The 18,510-nt window shown below is 32.1% G+C and overlaps 1 protein-coding gene across 2 annotated transcripts in view; it reads left to right on the top strand.

Moving 5' to 3' along the window:
* Window positions 1–6,504, top strand: part of LOC145291412 (uncharacterized) — a 33,583-nt gene extending 27,079 nt beyond the window's left edge. For both annotated transcript variants that reach the window (XM_080137220.1, XM_080137219.1), the window contains 2 exons: window positions 3,077–3,224; window positions 6,380–6,504. In XM_080137220.1, coding sequence (XP_079993346.1) covers window positions 3,077–3,195 — 119 coding nt within the window. In that variant the 3' untranslated portion in view covers window positions 3,196–3,224; window positions 6,380–6,504. The remainder of the gene's footprint in view (window positions 1–3,076; window positions 3,225–6,379) is intronic.
* Window positions 6,505–18,510: the final 12,006 nt, after the last annotated feature.

Genomic DNA, 18,510 nt, shown 5'->3' with positions numbered 1-18,510 from the left:
TATATATATATATATATATGTGTGTGTGTGTGTGTGTGTGTGTGTGTGTGTGTGTGTGTGTGTGTGTAATATTTTTTTTACTAAAATAATTAAATACCTACAGACGCTAGGGTTTCATCATTTCGGGAATCTTCAGTGCAGGGCGTCACGATTAACACCAGTCGACATATTCGAACATACCAACACGAGACATCTCTGGCTCGATTAATAAAGGCCGTATCCAAGCGGCTACCATTAACCGCGAGAAATAACATTGAATTTAAACATTTGTATTTTAAATGTTCTTTACGTCAGTCACAGTGATCTAATCGTTATACGATGATCTATGAATAAGAACTAAATTAACTGACTAAATTCAACTAAAAGTGCTCAACGATATATATATATATATATATATACGATATATATATATATACGATATATATATATACGATATATATATACGATATATATATATACGATATATATACGATATATATATATATATACGATATATATATATACGATATATATATACGATATATATATATACGATATATATATACGATATATATATATACGATATATATATATATATACGATATATATATATATACGATATATATATATACGATATATATATACGATATATATATATACGATATATATATACGATATATATATATATACGATATATATATATACGATATATATATACGATATATATATACGATATATATATATACGATATATATATATACGAGATATATATATACGAGATATATATATATATATATATGAGATATATATATATATACGAGATATATATATATATACACGAGATATATATATATATACACGATATATATATATACGATATATATATACGAGATATATATATATACACGATATATATACATATACGAGATATATATATATACGAGAGATTTATATATATATATACGAGATATATATATATATATATATATATATACGAGATATATATATATATACACGATATATATATATATATACACGATATATATATATATACGAGATATATATATATATACGAGATATATATATATACGAGATATATATATACGAGATATATATATATATATACGAGATATATATATGCGAGATATATATATACGAGATATATATATATATATATACGAGATATATATATATATACAAGATATATATACGATATATATATACGAGATATATATATATATACGAGATATATATACGATATATATATATATATATACGATATATATATATATATATATATATATATATATATATATATATATATATATATATATATATATATATATATGATGATTGCAACGTCTTGTCAGGAGAGTGCCACTCCATCAGACATTTAATGTCCATGAGCCCAAAAATGACTTTTTTTTTCTTAGTCCTACCGGTGAATTCACACGCTCTAGCAGGCATGACACTGAAGACGGTCATTGAGATCAATTATTACATGTTTCCAGCATTTCAAGCCTCCATGCGTCATAACTTTTCCATCGCCACAGGGCCATTTTCATAGACAAATGCCTGATGGAGTATCTATACACAGATGATGTTACAGAGTCTTAGCTTTGTACGACAGGTAAGTCTCTCTCTCGTTTCAAAATGTTGAGATCCAGCAACAAGCAAGAGCAAGATAGCCAGCAACAAGTTAAACTGCAGACCAGCTTAATGCGGGTACTGGTCTCCTGCTTTATGTTTTTTTTTTAAATCAGAGATTTGCTTCTCCTAGAAAGGTTGCCTTCACCACGGCTTACGGGAGCCCTCTCCACCCCAACACACAAACTCACATGGTGCTAGTTGGCCATTGACCCCGAAAAAGGGTTCATATATATATATATATATATATATATATATCAATATATATATATATATATATATATATATATATATATATACGGTATGACAAAATGTACCACTTTATTAGAGAATTAAAGAAGTTAACATAAAAGCAGAAAAACGTGTCGTATTTATTCATTGATCTCTCTAGATTGAATATAGTTTTAATTTCCGTGATTTGTTTCCATTTGTAGTAACCTTGACATGTAATTTTAATGCCGATGATAATTATCTAAAATGAAGTTCAGCTCTTCTAAAAGAGGAAAGGAACTTATTCATATTGAAGTACGCTTTTTGCTGATTTCTAAAAGGAAAATTCCACTATTTCTTACAAGATTCAAACATAAACTATTGTAGAGAAAGTTGTAACGAGGGCGGAAATTACTTGATTCAAAGAACTCCTACGTGCCTGTGCGTTTGGTAGGGTCAGTCTGCTGAAGAATAGAAAAAAAAATAGAGACGCTCTGGTTACTTTGTCTTCAATGGTCGCGCGAAATAACGCCGAAATCTCGCCGTATACAAATTAGACGATCTTGGGCTGTATACAAGCAACTGTTTGAAGAACGGGGGATTCCTTATTTTGAGAAAGGTAAGTTGCACACACGTGCTACACTGAAGCGTGACGTGTTGTTAGAAGCTGGGAGAACAGGTCGCAGTTAAGATGGTGCGAATTACGTCCGACTCCACAAAAGATGGTGCTGTCAAGTTCGTTCATTTTCAGAAGATAGTATGTAATTAATTGGAAATGCTCTTTTTAAGAAGATACTCGGACGAAAACTATATGTTTATATCGAAACAGAATTAAGTTGATACTTTGTATTTAAAAAATAAACTATTGATCACAAAGATCATAGAAATAAACCGGCTTTATTTGGTTATATTTTAGCTACGTCCCCCGATGTTGACAAAGGTTTTGCCATGAGCTGTTATCTAAAAATCCAATATTTTTTTTATTGAAACGTGACGTGTTGTTAGAAGCTGAGAGAACAGATTGCAGTTAAGAGGTAGTGTGAATTACGTCATCAATAAAAAGAGTCTAATGTCAATTTCCATAGTTTTCAACTATTTATATTTTACTAATTCTCTTCAGCTTGGTTAATATGAAAGACATATTTGTTTCTTATTTAAGTTGTTATTTCTTTACTTTTGTAGATACGTTTTTTTTTGTTTGCTTTTGTTGTTGTTTTTTTGTTTGTTTTGTTTTTTACAGCCGGCGATTGTGCGGCAAATAACAAAATTTATACAATTGGTGATGGTTTTGTAAGAGGAAATCAAAAATGTGTATGCGCTTCCGTCGGTGTAATAGTATGTACTTTGCCAAGGAAATGAGACTTATTTAAAAAGAAGCCAGACAAAGGGTAAGATCAACTTACTATAGAGTTTATCATTCGACTAGTTTACCCCCCCCCCTAGGAGCAAGACATATTGCTACTTGAAACGTAAGGGCTACTGCTTGGGATCGTGTCCAAAAGGAGACTGGGAAGTTGAATAGCGAGATGTCTGATCGCATTTCATTAAAACTTCCGCAGGTTAGTACAATCAGCGAAGCAGGAAACAGGGAGGGAATTCAAAATTCTAGCAGTTCTAGTGAAAAAAACTATTAGAGTAAAAGGCGTTCTGGCATCTAGAATTCTCAACAGTAAAATGGTGGGATTTTGCTGGTTATCGTATTAGTCAAAGATATTTAAGTCGATAATTTAACGCACAAAGGCTTTTAATTCATCAGAGCATATTTCATTGAATACTTGTATAAAAAGGCAACACTGCGGCGATGGGATAGAGGTTGGAGCTTGGTTGACTATATTGAACCTATTAGATTTGAGACTCTTTTTGGACCCTGTCTAAAAGTTAGAAATCAGTCGTAGATGCACCAGTCCAGATGTGACAACGATACTCCATGCATGAGCCAATTGTGCCTTCTGAAGATATAGGGTGTTCTCTGGTGTAATTTTCTAGCACAGTAGATGGAGCCCACATTATTTGCAGCAACCTTGGCAATGTCCTCAATGTATTTGTTCCAATTGATGTTGCCTGTGAATGTTAGGCTGAGTATTACGTTTCTGAATTTTGGAGATGAGGATTGGTTATTCGTATTATTTGGATACTTCGGACTACTGTTTTCGCATTGAGTGTCATTTCCACAACGTTTCGGTCGATGTAACCTCCGATCATCTTTAGGTGTATATTGATGAACTCGGGAATGTTGCTTTCCAACTCAGGAATTTGGATAAAATTTCGAACGGAACCTTTTATTTACTTCCTGGGGTGGAATGCTCTTGTTACATCAGCCATAACAGGATAAAGGCCCTAAATACTTCGTGTATATATATATATATATATATATATATATATATATATATATATATATATATATATATATATATATATTAATTAAAAAGTTTGACTCATGTTCAGATAACCTACATCTAAAATTTCAAGTGTTTAGACCCAAAATTAGCGGAGGAGTTTGATAGAGTCTTTAAAGATCACCTCTTTCAACTTTGACCTCTTGGCAGCCACATTTTCGCCCCAAAACTTATGTCTGAATATCCTTTATGTCAAATTTAAAATGTTTAGGTCCAAAATTGTCTGAATAGTTTGCTAGAGACTGCAATAGTCAAATCTTTTGAATTTTGACCTCTTAGTAGACAAATTTTCGAAAAAAAAAACGATTAAAAAACTTGCCCTATGTCTAAATACGCTTCATGTAAAATTTCAAATTTTTAGACAAAAAATTGGCTGAGTAATTTGGTAGAGACCGCAGAGGTCAATTATTTTTAATTTGACGCAAATTTTGACTTCTTGATATTAATTGTTTTGGGCTCAAATCAAATTAAAAGTTTGATCTATGTCCAAGTAACCTACATCTAAAATTTCAAGTGTTTATACCAAAAAGTTGGGGGAGGAATTTCGTAGAATTATCAAAGCTCAAATCGTTGAACTTTGACCTCTTGTCCGAAAACTGAAAAGATTTTCGCAAATTTTAATATCCCTTATGTCGAATCTCGACTCTGTAGACTGAAAATTGACAGAGTGGTTTCTCAGGGAAATTTAAACCCACACACACATACGCAGAGACAATTTCACTTATATATATATATATATATATATATATATATATATATATATATATATATAATTTAAATGAGATTAGAACAATAGTCTAAAGAGCAGAGTGTATTTTAATGTAATAGTGAAATTACTAGTTTAATTAAAATAAAGGAAAGAAAAAGTGCTCGTTTTAATTTAGATCTATAATAAGCTCGATAGGTAAATATCCTAGAGCTTATTTAATATTTAGTAATGTGATTGATAATTTAAAAATCAAATTATAATTAAATTAAAAATCCGTTTCATAAGAAGGAACAACAACAAAATCAATTATATTAATTGATTTTGTTGTTGTTCCTTCTTATGAAACGGATTTTTAATTTAATTATAATTTGACTTTTAAATTATCAATCACATTACTAAATATATATATATATATATATATATATATATATATATATATATATATATATATATATATATATATACAGAGGATGAAAGATTAGTAATTGTGAAATTATTAATCAACTTCATAGGGTGAAACATAACAAATCAGAGTAAGTGTACGATCGTTTCGGAAACGATATTAATTTATTTGTTTAATATTTACAAATAAAATATTGATAAATAAAACATTTTTGGATATTGTCTCCTCGTCAGAAAAAATGCGGGGGTGGGGGTAAGATTGAAAGAGACGCCAAATTTAAACTAGCGTATTGAAGTGATTATGGCTGCTGAATCTAGAAATTAATTAGAAAAATTGTGTAGCAATAAAGAAAAAGTTAAAGTGGAGTTAAATCATTTTTTTTTATTTATATGATTAATATTAGATATATTTTTAATTATGTATGAATGTAAATGAGTGTAATGTTGGTTTTGATCGAGTGTGAGAAATTATTAAAAGATCTTTAATACATTGCCAATTTACGTTTGAGTCTTTGGTCATTTTGGACGGCTTTCACCAGCTTCTGTCCAGTCAGTTGCTAATTTGACTCCGAGGTGAAACGATGGATTCATGATTCATACATTGCCAAATATTTATTTTTGTTGTGTTGAAATCGTCGACAGATTGTTGGTTTTGATCGAATGTGAAAAAAAACGCATTTCTCATTAACAAATCTTCATACATGATGGCCATCGTTTACGATCTGTTCTTTCTTTTAGATAAAAAAGGATATGATTATATTAAACATCCGTCCAGTAATACAGTATGAATAAGAAGAGTTTTAAATCTATAATTATCTTCGTTGGATTTTATTCATTCGAAAACCATCAAGTAGATTAAAATAAGAAATAACTTTACGCTTCGTATATTCTTCTAAACAGTACTTTATAATTAGGATGATTTTTTGTTCGACTTTGGATGGGAAACACGTCATGCTGATTTCTTTCTATTAAATATATGCATAAACAATATACACTTAACATGATTCAAACATTTTAATAAATTATTTCTTTGTAGGGATGAAGTTTCGAACTGTTGCAAGCGTTTCGTGAAAAACAATGAGAGAGCGACTCAACGAACGATAATTTGTTAAACACACCAAGATCAACTGAAACAAATCCAAATAAAAATTATTCAAATCATTTCAAATTCATGTTTTCATTTTTTTACCGCTAATTAACAAATTATCAAAATTATCGAAAAAAAAAATATATTTTCGATTATCGTAATCATTTGTCGTAACTAACACGTATCCTAACTCAACTTTGCGAAGAGGTTGTATTTTGATCGGCGATTCTACAGTTCTGCAACGATAATGTAATGTTCTCATCAATGAGTTTCCTGATCCCAAGTGATCGTTCATTTTCAACATTGACGCCATATTATGTACAAATGCCAACAATTTCTTTCTTATTTAAGGATGTAATTAAGATATGAATTAACGTCAAGTATCTTATTTTTTTTATCTTACCGAAGAAAATAATGACAGTATTAAATCACAGCAGGGATTAATTTCTTTACTTAATATGTGTGGTCGGTGATAATGATAGTCTTCTCTATATCTGCTGTAAAAGTCAATCCACAACCATGATGTTTTTATTAATATATTAACTACCTTGCCGGTTCGTAAAATACGCTTAAATTTATTGATGCAGATTTCGTATTATATATATATATATATATATATATATATATATATATATATATATATATATATATATATATATATATATATATATATATATATATCGTATATTTTGGCGTACAACACGACCATTAAAGTTTAAGCATCATCTTCAAAAACCAATATTTCATAAAATACTGGGTGTTGCAATCTCTAGCCTAAACAAACATGGTTTAGCAGCCGTCTTTTAAACCGATATATGATAAATTTATAAAAATTTGCTCCAATTTTGTACCTCGACTTATTGACGGTCTTCTTATACGCCGATATATATATATATATATATATATATATATATATATATATATATATATATATATATATATATATAAGGTGTGTTTGAACGCTTGTCAATGCAGGCCTTATTCAGTCATTGTTAACAGATAAATAAATAATAGCAGTAATTCAATAATGTTGTTTATTTATTTACTGATAACAGTATATTTGACTAAATATGGTACTTATTTCCGAATATGTTCGAGAACAGCTCTCATTTTCAATCCACTCCTTATGCTGTCGACAAGTGTTTAACTCAAACGGCCGTTATGTTTAAACTTTTGTTCTGAATAATGTTTTTTTTTGTTTGTTTAAAAATTATGTAAACTGTTAATGGGAGGTAATTCCATTTTTTAGCTTTTCAATATATTTTTTTTCCAAGTGAAGTAATTGTGTATTTCTGTTTAAATTTCCTGCTCTAATCTAAGGGGAATAATTATATCTTAGTCTAAAGGAAGTAATTAGTCTGCTTGTATCTTTTAAGGCATATTTCTAAAATTACGTTGATTGTTTAGTATGGAATTCGGTAGCTTTTTTGTTAAAATGTGGCAATTAGTACTGTGACTGTTTAAGGAAAGTAATTAATTTTCTTGTGTCTTTATTAGAACTATGTTGGATTTTTCTGTTTTATTATTTTTTTTTTTGTTTTAATTTTTCGATCAGTATTGATTCTTTCAATCTGAGAATTCTCTGGTTTCTTTAAGCTGTTAGTATTTTAACAATTATGTTTTTATTGGGGTTATGCTTGTAAAACACGTGCTTGTAAAAAGAAAAGGCTTTGGTTGTAATGTGTTCTTTGATCTGAATATGTAACGGTCTGATTGAACTTCGGATATATGATTCATTGCATATGGTACATTGAATTTAATATTCTAAATATGTGCGTTCGCATAGTCCTGTGTTTTTTATGGGGTAGTTAGATAATAAGCATGCTTTGGTGTAGTTTTGGTTTTGGATAGGTGTTGTCTTAATGTTGGACCGATCTTTGTAAGTTGTATGTCTAGTTGCTCTTTGCGATTTGCTCTGCGTATGGCTGTTTTTATTCTATCATTTCATTTCCTTCGAGACTAACTAATAGTAAAAAATAAAAATTAAAAAACTATAAATAAAGAAAAAGATAATAAAAATAAAAACGAATAATAAATAGGTCACTCTGGCTATTTAAGCATAAATAATTAAAAAATAGAGAAATTAATTATTATTATTATTATTATTTATAATAATAATAATAATAATAATAATAATAATAATAATAATAATAATAATAATAATAAAAGATAAATAAATAAATTGTACAAAATACCAGGTTATATAATCAATATGTAAGGAGAAAAGGGAGACTTATGAACAACACATAACTGAAATCAAAATACGTAGAGGAATCTTCCAAGGTAATTCCATATCACCATTACTGTTAATTATAGCCATGATGCCCATGAACAACATCCTAAGAAAATGCCAAGCCAGATATAAGTTTACTAACACGAAAGAAAGAATGAACCACCTAATGTACATGGATGATATGAAACTGTTTGCAAAAACAAAGGCAGAACCAGATACACTAATAAACACGACCAGAATCTTTAGCCAGAATATCCAAATGGAATTCGATTTGAAAAATGTGCACTGCTGACCATGAGGAGGGGAAAACTTAAAACAACAGAAGTTATAGTACTGCACAATCAAACAGAAATGAGGGTACTAAGTGAACATGATAGCTACAAATACTTGGGGGTGCTGGAAGCAGACACCTTCAAAGCAACGAAAATGAAAAAGAAAATAGGAAAGGAATACCTCAGAAAAACAAGAAAACTCTTCGAATCTAAACTAAATAATCAAAACCTAATCAAATGAATGAACACGTGGGCAATGTCATCAATAAGATATGCTGGGACGTTTATAAGCTGGACCAAAGTAGAACTAAGAAATATTGAATAGAAGACTAGGAGACTCATGATGATGCACAATGTGCTACTCCTGTAGGATGATACTGACCAACTATATGTGAAAAGGACAGACGGTGGAAGAAGGCTGGTCTGTATAGAAGACTGTTTAAATAACAAAAAAAAAAAAAAACAGAATAAGAAAAATACATAATACAGAACACCAAAAGAATCAAGAGACATGGAAGAAACAAACAAGATAGAAAAAGAGACGAGAAATAAGCCGAGAAAAGAAAAATGGGAAGAGAAACAGACGATTTATAAGGGTGACAAAAGAGGAGACTAACGAAAAAGAAACCTAAACAGAGAAACTGAATCCCTAATAACAGCTGCACAAGATAACACAATTAGAACCAATTACATCAAAGCAAGGATCGACAAGACAAAAAAAAAAAAACAGCAAATGCAGACTCTGTGGACAAAGAGGTGAAACAATAAACTACATAATATGTGTGCAGTAAACTAGCCCCAAAAAAGAATATAAAATAGATACAATCAAGTTGGGTATGGATTACATTGGCAATTATGCAAACAATTGAACACACAGAAAATGGTGCAAACACAAACTGGCAGTAGTATGGGACATGGATATACAAGCGGATAAACCCATTCAAACAAGAAGACCGGATTTCATAATAATTAACAAGAAGGAAATCTTTGCCAGATTGTAGATTTTGCCATTCAAGCAGGCCATAGAGTGAAGATCAAGGAAATGTTGGAGTCCCTCAGGGGTCGATCCTGGGCCCAACTCTTTTCCTGATCTACATTAATGATCTTCCAAATCACATCCTTACATCATTCGTAGACATTTTTGCTGACGACACTACTATCTATGGTAGCACATCTAAGACAGTAAACGACCAAGTTCTCTCCGATTCTCTCTCCTCTGATCTTGATCATGTTGTACAATGGGGAAAGGAGTGGCTGGTTACTTTTAATGCATCTAAAACCAAGCTTCTCTCTTTACATCATCAACGTTCTGATCCCCATCTGGCATCACTTAAAATGAATGGCTCTCGTCTTGGGGAGGCCTCAAGTTTTGACAAGCTTCTGGGCTTGACCATTACTCCTGATCTTAAATGGAATACGTACATCAAATCTGTTGCCAAGGCCGCTGGAAAAATGGTCGGATCCTTCTATCGATCCAGTAGATATCTCACTGCTGATGCAATTCTCTATCTATATAAGAGCCAGATACGTCCAAGGATGGAATACTGTTGTCACATATGGGCAGGAGCTGCTAGAAAAGACTTGCCCTGCCTTGATAGGGTTCAAAATAGACTTTGTGGCCTGGTGGGAGATGTCCTTTTCTCTTCGCTGCAACCTCTATCTCACAGAAGAGATGTTGCGAGTTTGTCTCTGCTTTATCGTTATTTTCATGGAAAGTGTTCGACTGAGCTTCAATCTATGGTCCCCCCCCTCGCCAAACTTTCACAAGAAACACTAGACTAGCTGAAAACACTATCAATAATTTTCCCCACTCTTTATCTGTGCCTAAACCTAAACATAGATTCCATGATCAAAGCTTCTTTCTTAGAACTGCACGCCTGTGGAATTGTCTTCCGTTTTCCTGCTTTCCAGCTGTCTATAATATGGTTGTCTTCAAGTCCAACGTGAACAAGTTTCTGATCAGCCGTTCCACTTAAGTTAACAAATTTACCGAACTTCCATTACTATTGATTACTATATTGTCCTTTTGACTACTCTACACTCTTTAACCCTTATCCTTGAGTGGCCTATCGGCCTTGATAAGTAGTGACGCCTATGTAAAAAAAAAAAGACTGAGATGCAGAGTAAATACATGGAACTGACCAGAGAGCTCAAAGGGATCTAAAAAATAAAGAAAGTAAAGATAACACTACTAATAGTGGGAGCACTAGGAACGATACCGAAAAATGTTGAACAAAGAATAGGAGTGATTGAAAGAGAAGATACAATGAATTTCAATAATGAAAACTGCAGAAATATTAAGGAACCCCCTTGAATGATGAGACTAACAGCACACATTAACTTCACACAAACTGGACACAGAAACAACTACAGATGCAAAACACAATCATGAAAACTGAAACTGCATAATTGTAAGATACCAACCCCCTTTTTGTACGTGTCACCATAAATGAGCACCACACCAAATAATGAGGGTCAAGGAGGGTGGAAAGACAGAGGAAAGAAAGCACCAGGCAGACCTCCGCTGGATGAGTACAAAGAAGACTATGACCTTGGGGAGGCTTATTGTCACCCAAATTCCCGTGAAGACCTATGATCGCCACCAACGAGAAATCAATGGTAAACGGCTGTTTCGATAATGCAAATTCTTTTGCAAAGGTTATCGAAAGAGGCGGAGAGTACTGAAAACTTGGGGAGACTTATTGTCACTCAGACTAAAGGATACACCTTAAATTTTTCTCAAAGAGTAATCTTTAATGATGGTTTGTGTGACTACTCCTAGTGAGTAAATAATAATAATAATAATAATAATAATAATAATAATAATAATAATAATAATAATAATAATAATAATAATAATCCTAGTGACCGACGAATTATGGCAATATTCACCGTAGGAAAAACAGCCGGGAAAAGATGCACAGACAAAACCTGGATGGGAAATGAGGCTAGAAACCCAAGTCAACAAACATAAAAAAAGAAGCCAAAAATGTGACTAGCAGGGAGAGGCTTAACAAGAAACATGAAGAACTGAACCAAAAAAAATAACACAAAAGAACGAGATTAAGACGATATAGATACAAATCTGAACAGTGCAAACAAAACCGCACATTTAAAAACAATGAGAGCCAATTCTACCAAGAATGTGAATGGAGGAAAAACAAAAACAGAACAACCAAACCCAACAGACACAAAACTTTACTGGAATAGATATAGGAAGAATGACAGGACCACAATAAAAATGACAAATGGCTGAAAGACATGAAAGAAAAATTATAACACATCGAAAAAGGAACAGGTAAATCCTAAAGAAAACCATAGGAAAAATGGCAAACTAGAGAGCATCAGGACACGATGGGATACATGCATACTGGTTCAAAAATTGACAATATTACACGAAAGGATAGCTTAACAACTGAAAAGATGTATACAGGAAGCAAACGTGCCAGATTAGATGACAAAAGATAGAACCACACTGATACAGAAGGATACAGAGAAAGGAACCGTCTCAAGCAACTATAGGCCTATCACGTACTTACCCACTATGTGGAAAATTTTAACAGCACAACTGAGGGAACAAATCTACCATTCCCTGAATAGCCACGGACTTCTTCCTGAAGAACAGAAAGGAAGGCAAAAAGGAAAAAAGGCACACATGATCTGCTATATATAGATCAGAAGATCCTGAAGGGGGTAAAAAGAAGGAGAAAGAATTTGACCATAACATGGATCGATTACAAAAAAAAAAAGGCATACGACAGCATCCCCCAAGCATGGATAATAGAATGCTTAAAAATGTATAAAATACCAAGCAGGATCATCAACGTGATAGAAAATGCAATGAAAACATGGAGACTGGAATTGACAGCTGATGGACAACACATAACAGAAATTAACATACAAAGAGGCATCTTCCAAGGAGATTCACTGTCACCATTGCTGTTCATCATAGCTATGATGCCTTTGAACAGTATACTGAGAAAGTGCCAAGCCAGATACAGGTTCTCTAATACAGAGGAAAAAATGAACCACATGATGTACATGGACGATCTGAAACTTTTTGAAAGGACCGAAAAGGAACTTAAGACACTAATAAACACTATCAAGATCTTCAGCCATGATATCTAAATGGAGTTTGATATGGAAAAATGCGCACTACTAGTTATAAGAAAAGGGAAAACTGGAGATGACAGAAGGCATGGAACTACCCAACCAAATGGAAATGAGGGCACTAGGAAAACGAGACGCCTATAAATACTTGGGAGTTTTTAAAGCAGATACCGTCAAAGACACAGAAATGAAAGAGAGAATTGGAAAGGAATGCCTCAGAAGAACAAGAAAACTCCTAGAAAATAAATTATATAACAGAAACATAATAAAAGGTATAAATACATGGGCAGTATCACTAGTAAGATACTCTGGACCATTCACAGGGTGGGCTAATCCCTAATAAATGCAACACAAGATAACTTGATGAGAACCAATCACATCAGAGCAAAGATCGACAAAACATAAGAAAACAACAAATGTACACTCTGCGAACAAAAAGACGAAACGATAAACCATATAGTAAGTAAATGCAGCAAACTGGCCCCAAAAGAATACAAGAACAAGCACAACCAAGTGAGAAGGGCAGTACACTGGGAATTATGCAAACAACTGCAGTTGAACGCACAGATAAATGGTACAAGCATAAGCCGGTAACAGTACTTGAAAACGGCAATCACAAAATCCTATGGGACATGGATATACAAACCGAAAAACTCATCCAAGCAAGAAGACCGGATGTTGTAATAATTACAAAAAAGAAAGTCCTGTCAAATCGCAGACTTTGCTGTTCCAGCTGACGACAGATTAAATATCAAAGAAAAAGGAAAAACAGAACAAATACACAGAGCTAGCCAGAGAACCGAAAGGGATAAGGAAGATGAAGAAAATCAAGATAATACCTATAATAGTAGGAGCACTAGGAACAATTCCAAAAATCTTTGAAAAAAAAATGGGATAAATTTGAATCGGAGGAATGGCTAGAAAGATACAGTAAATAACATTAATGAAAGCAGCTGAAATATTAATGAATGCAGAGACTAATACACATGAGTCATATGCGCAGGCCAGACAAACTGCTGCAGAGGCAAAAGATGAAGAAGCGTTACATGGAAACAAGAACATTGAAGCTGCATATCTATGTCTGCTATGCCATTCTCCTCATTCTCATCGTCGACCCCCCTCACCACCCCAAAAAGAGTGATGTAAAACAGTCGAAAAGGATCAAAGAGGATGGAAAACTGAGGAGAGAGCGTTGGCCAGGCCACCGTTAGACAAGTGCGAAAAGAATTGGGAACTTGGGGAGGTTTATTGCCACTCAAATACCAGTGGAGACTAATGGTCGCTGCCAGCGAAAAATCAATAGTAAGCGACCGTTGCAATAATTCGAATTTATTTGCAAATAAAATCGAAAGAGGTGGAGAGTACTTGAAATCTGAGGAGACTTGTTGTCACTCAGCTTCCAGGGAACGCCACAGGTTGGTTTCAAGGAGAGATCTTTGATAACCTGTGTGAAAGCTCCTTGTTAGCGAATAATAATAATAATAATAATAATAATAATAATAATAATGATAAATTAACATTTAAATAAATAACACAGAGTACTTCGGTGTCAACTTTGAATATATAAATAAATAAATTGATTCCATTTACTGCTAAGATATTTTCTGCGTCCTTGTTCATACTCGCTATCTCAAGATTTGAAATACCCGTCATTTAAGAAAGAGGATTTTTCTCGAAATATATTTTGGAAGACTGTCATATATATATATATATATATATATATATATATATATATATATATATATATATATATATATATATATGTGTGTGTGTGTGTGTGTGTGTGTGTGTGTGATGAAATTAAATGAAATACTCAATAAAATACAACTGAATCAACAGTTAGTTTTGGTCTTCTCCTATTATTTCTTTCGAAAGATAGCTTTTTCCAAGTATCTCTTCATTTTCCAAAACGTTGGTCATAGCGACGTCTTTTTAAAGTACTATCTTTCTTTTAGAAAGAGTTTTGTTGACTTTCTTTGTTGAAAGAAGTTTTTAAATATTGACTCAAAAAAAAGTCTTCTTAATTAATGCAGACGCAAAAGACGGCATTTTAATTTTAACAAAAAACTAGCGTCTTTTAATTATTCATAAAAATTAAATTAAGCGACAAATTGTTATGATATTTTATTATACTTATTTATTTATTATAATTTTATTTTACTATGCAAATTATATTGAAGGAATATATTTATTTCTAGCAGAAAATACTAAATATGCGAGTTTAATCCTTTAAAAATTGAAAACCTCATTTAGAGTAACAATAGAAATTGTGTCGAGAATTTTTGATAAAAGAAAATCTGATTCAAACTTGATATAAGTGTTTGAATATCGTAAACCAAGAAACGATGATTTTGTCACCTACGCAGGTATGGTTAACCCACAGTGTGAGGCATAGTTAACTTAAAGAAGTTAGAAAGTTATATGTTTAAATATCTCATTTTTGTCCGCGGTCTAACATTACCTAAGGACAAATAAGTTAGATCAAGAATTCTCGGCTTTATAAAGCAGGGCCCAAATATTACGTTGCAAAAAGAAACCGAGAAATGACAGCGACTAATAAACATAAAAACGTTTGGTTCGGTTTTACGTTGTATCAACTCATTTTGCGTAATTTAATTTTGAATCCAGTATTTTGGAAATAAGTTTTATTTTAATTTTTGTTTTAAGTTTTATTTAAAAATTTTTTTTCTTTTTTTTTTCAAATATCTATTCGTCGTATTTGGTTTGAATATTTTAAAGAAGAAAACTTGTCAAGTTTTGCAAAGAGTAAAGAAAAATTAATTAAAGCAATGGTAACCTTAGCATGCAGTCGCCGGTCTTAGGGATATGTTCATGCCAGTTTTGGGGGTTTTACTTTAGAGTGTTTTGTAATGGAAGAAATATTTTTAGGATGAGCCAGATTCAGAGAAATATTTTCCGTGAAAAAAAATTTGCAGGGTTTATAATCAAAAGTGCTAAAAAAGAAAGACTTTGTCATACGGTAAACAAAACAAAGAATTCAGAAGGCATATATTTACAAAGAGATATTTTATGTTTAAAATAGAAGTTTACAGCAACAGAAAAAAGATAGAATGCTCATGAATGTTTTTAGAGTTCTTGTAAACATAAAGGAAGATTCTTTAGCTGAAACATTGAAGAAGTCTGAATCAATTAAGAGACGTGAGTTTCAGGGGTCAGGAAAATCGTTTTTAGAACTTCTCTCCCTCATTTATATAAATTATAATTCATTGAAGTCACTGTTCATTTGATTTTATAATTAGAATTCATTGAGTCACTGTTCATTTGATTTTATGTTAGAAAAATAGTTCAATGATAAAGATTGGAAATATTTCAATGAATAAAGTTTCCACAAATTGCCATACGATAATGTCGATAAGTTGTATGTGCCTGTGTGTTCGCTAGCGTTTGCATATATGTGAATAGAGAGATGTTGCAGAGATCAGCCCCCCAAAGAGGGGTACCCAGCGACACCGATCCATCGATTTGGGTCAATTGGGTTCCACTAGTTTATTGAAGAAAAAATTTGGCTTTTTAAAGGATTTAAGTGGCGCCCAGAAAGACCATTTAAAATAAATACAGAAAGTTTTCTGATTGACCAAAAATATAATTATTTGTTTTTTGTTTTTTTTTCAGGATACTGTATGCGCAGACGACATGCGCACAAACGCGTTTACGCATTTTGATTTTGTACGTCGATATGTAAACATCGACCACTACATAACTAAGAGGCAAGTTCACATTCCCCACAACCCTTAAATATGGCTTTACCACTTGATGTCTTTTATAGTACTCAGATTAAAGAGAAAGCAATTTTACGAATACAGACTTTAAGACAAAATGGAATTAAAATAAATAGTTTTTAAAAGTTGTTCGCAGCTCCTGTAGAGGAAATCATATAAAAAGGGTTGTTTCTTCGGTTTTTGTTAAAACTGTACGACTAAAAATTATGTACGATCAATGTACAACTAATTGCCGCTACTTCTCATTAAAGGCGATCGATTGGGTCCGTCAGCGTAAAATATCGTAAAACAATCTTGAAATAAAAATTAATACGAATTAACTCAGAAATTTTGAGAGGTTATTTTTGGCAAATATATTTTTAAATTCATACCTACAAAGATATTTACTAAAGAAACTCAGAGTTTTTATTAAATACTAGCAGTATTACCCGACCTTGGTCGGGGGTTGATTTACTGCCATTTTTATGCTTATGAAGTGTAAGATAAAATAAATATGTAAAACTATAAAATTTCGGATAAAAATCTCAATGGAAATTTATGAGAAGATTAAATGAGAAAAGAGAGAATTTTAAATAAGTGTTCGTAAATGCATACGTAATGTATAAGTTATAGTACAGTAAAACCATTGTTGTTATGACGAGTGTTTTGTTTTGATTAACGATCGAAACAGTTGAGCATATCGTTCAGTTTACAAATAAGCTGAACTTATATTTCGAAATAAAACAATTTAATCAGAAAGTTTTTTTTATTTTATTTTTAACAATAATCTAAATTGCTTTTAATAATGACTTATTTTAATAATAATCCTTTTCTTTAATAACAAATGTATCGCTGTAAGGCAATAATATTAATTTTAATTCAATTTTAGTGATATTTGTGCACTCCGTTAAGTCGTGCACGGCGTGGTTATATCGCATCTCCATATTTTCATGAATAAACCGGAAACCAGCAATGGCGACGCTAGGACAAATCTGTTCGTCGGTACAACGCAAATGAACACAATAAATACACATGACAACTCCAAATCTCATTTCTTTAGATACACACATAATTAGAATAACTCGCACCTTACTTCAACAAAGAAAACCGCCACAGAAAGCCGAACAGCAAAAGACAAAACCAAAATACAAAACACAAACATCACAGCAAACGCAACTCCTAAACATATAAACACTAATATATAATTCACATAACAATGCAGCCGTACAACAGCGACTAGATTACATTCACAATTTTATTAGCTTTAAATCGATATAACACATGCATACATACACCAAACAGACGATTCACTACAACACGTTATAGTACGATAAACAAACACAATTAAGATAGCAAAATATAAGCTAATTATCAATTTGCCCCTTGTCTTCAACTACGTCCTCGACACTATTATAAAAACAGTAGCCGTCGCGACAAAAAGAGTCGCACAGAGTCACAGCAAATCTACAGCATGGGATAATCATCGGCTCCGTCGGATTCCCCTTCCCTCCGACGTTAAACCCGCTTTCACGCACATCATCCATCAATTTCTTCACGTGGAAACACCAACAGCAAGAACTAACATTTTATATTAGCGACTTTTCTCTCCTAAGAAACACAAACATTAACCTTAAAATGAAACTCTTCTTTCCTGAACATTCTGTTTATTTTACTTTCTCATTAAGTTTAATTTTATAAATAAACGATTGAGAGATCAATCATTTAAAATTTAAATACATATTGTTT

This window comes from Euprymna scolopes, chromosome 12 (genome assembly GCF_053919585.1).
Source record: "Euprymna scolopes isolate OS-2025 chromosome 12, ASM5391958v1, whole genome shotgun sequence".
Classification (NCBI taxonomy): domain Eukaryota; kingdom Metazoa; phylum Mollusca; class Cephalopoda; order Sepiida; family Sepiolidae; genus Euprymna; species Euprymna scolopes.
This window is presented reverse-complemented; position numbering and strand designations above follow the sequence as displayed.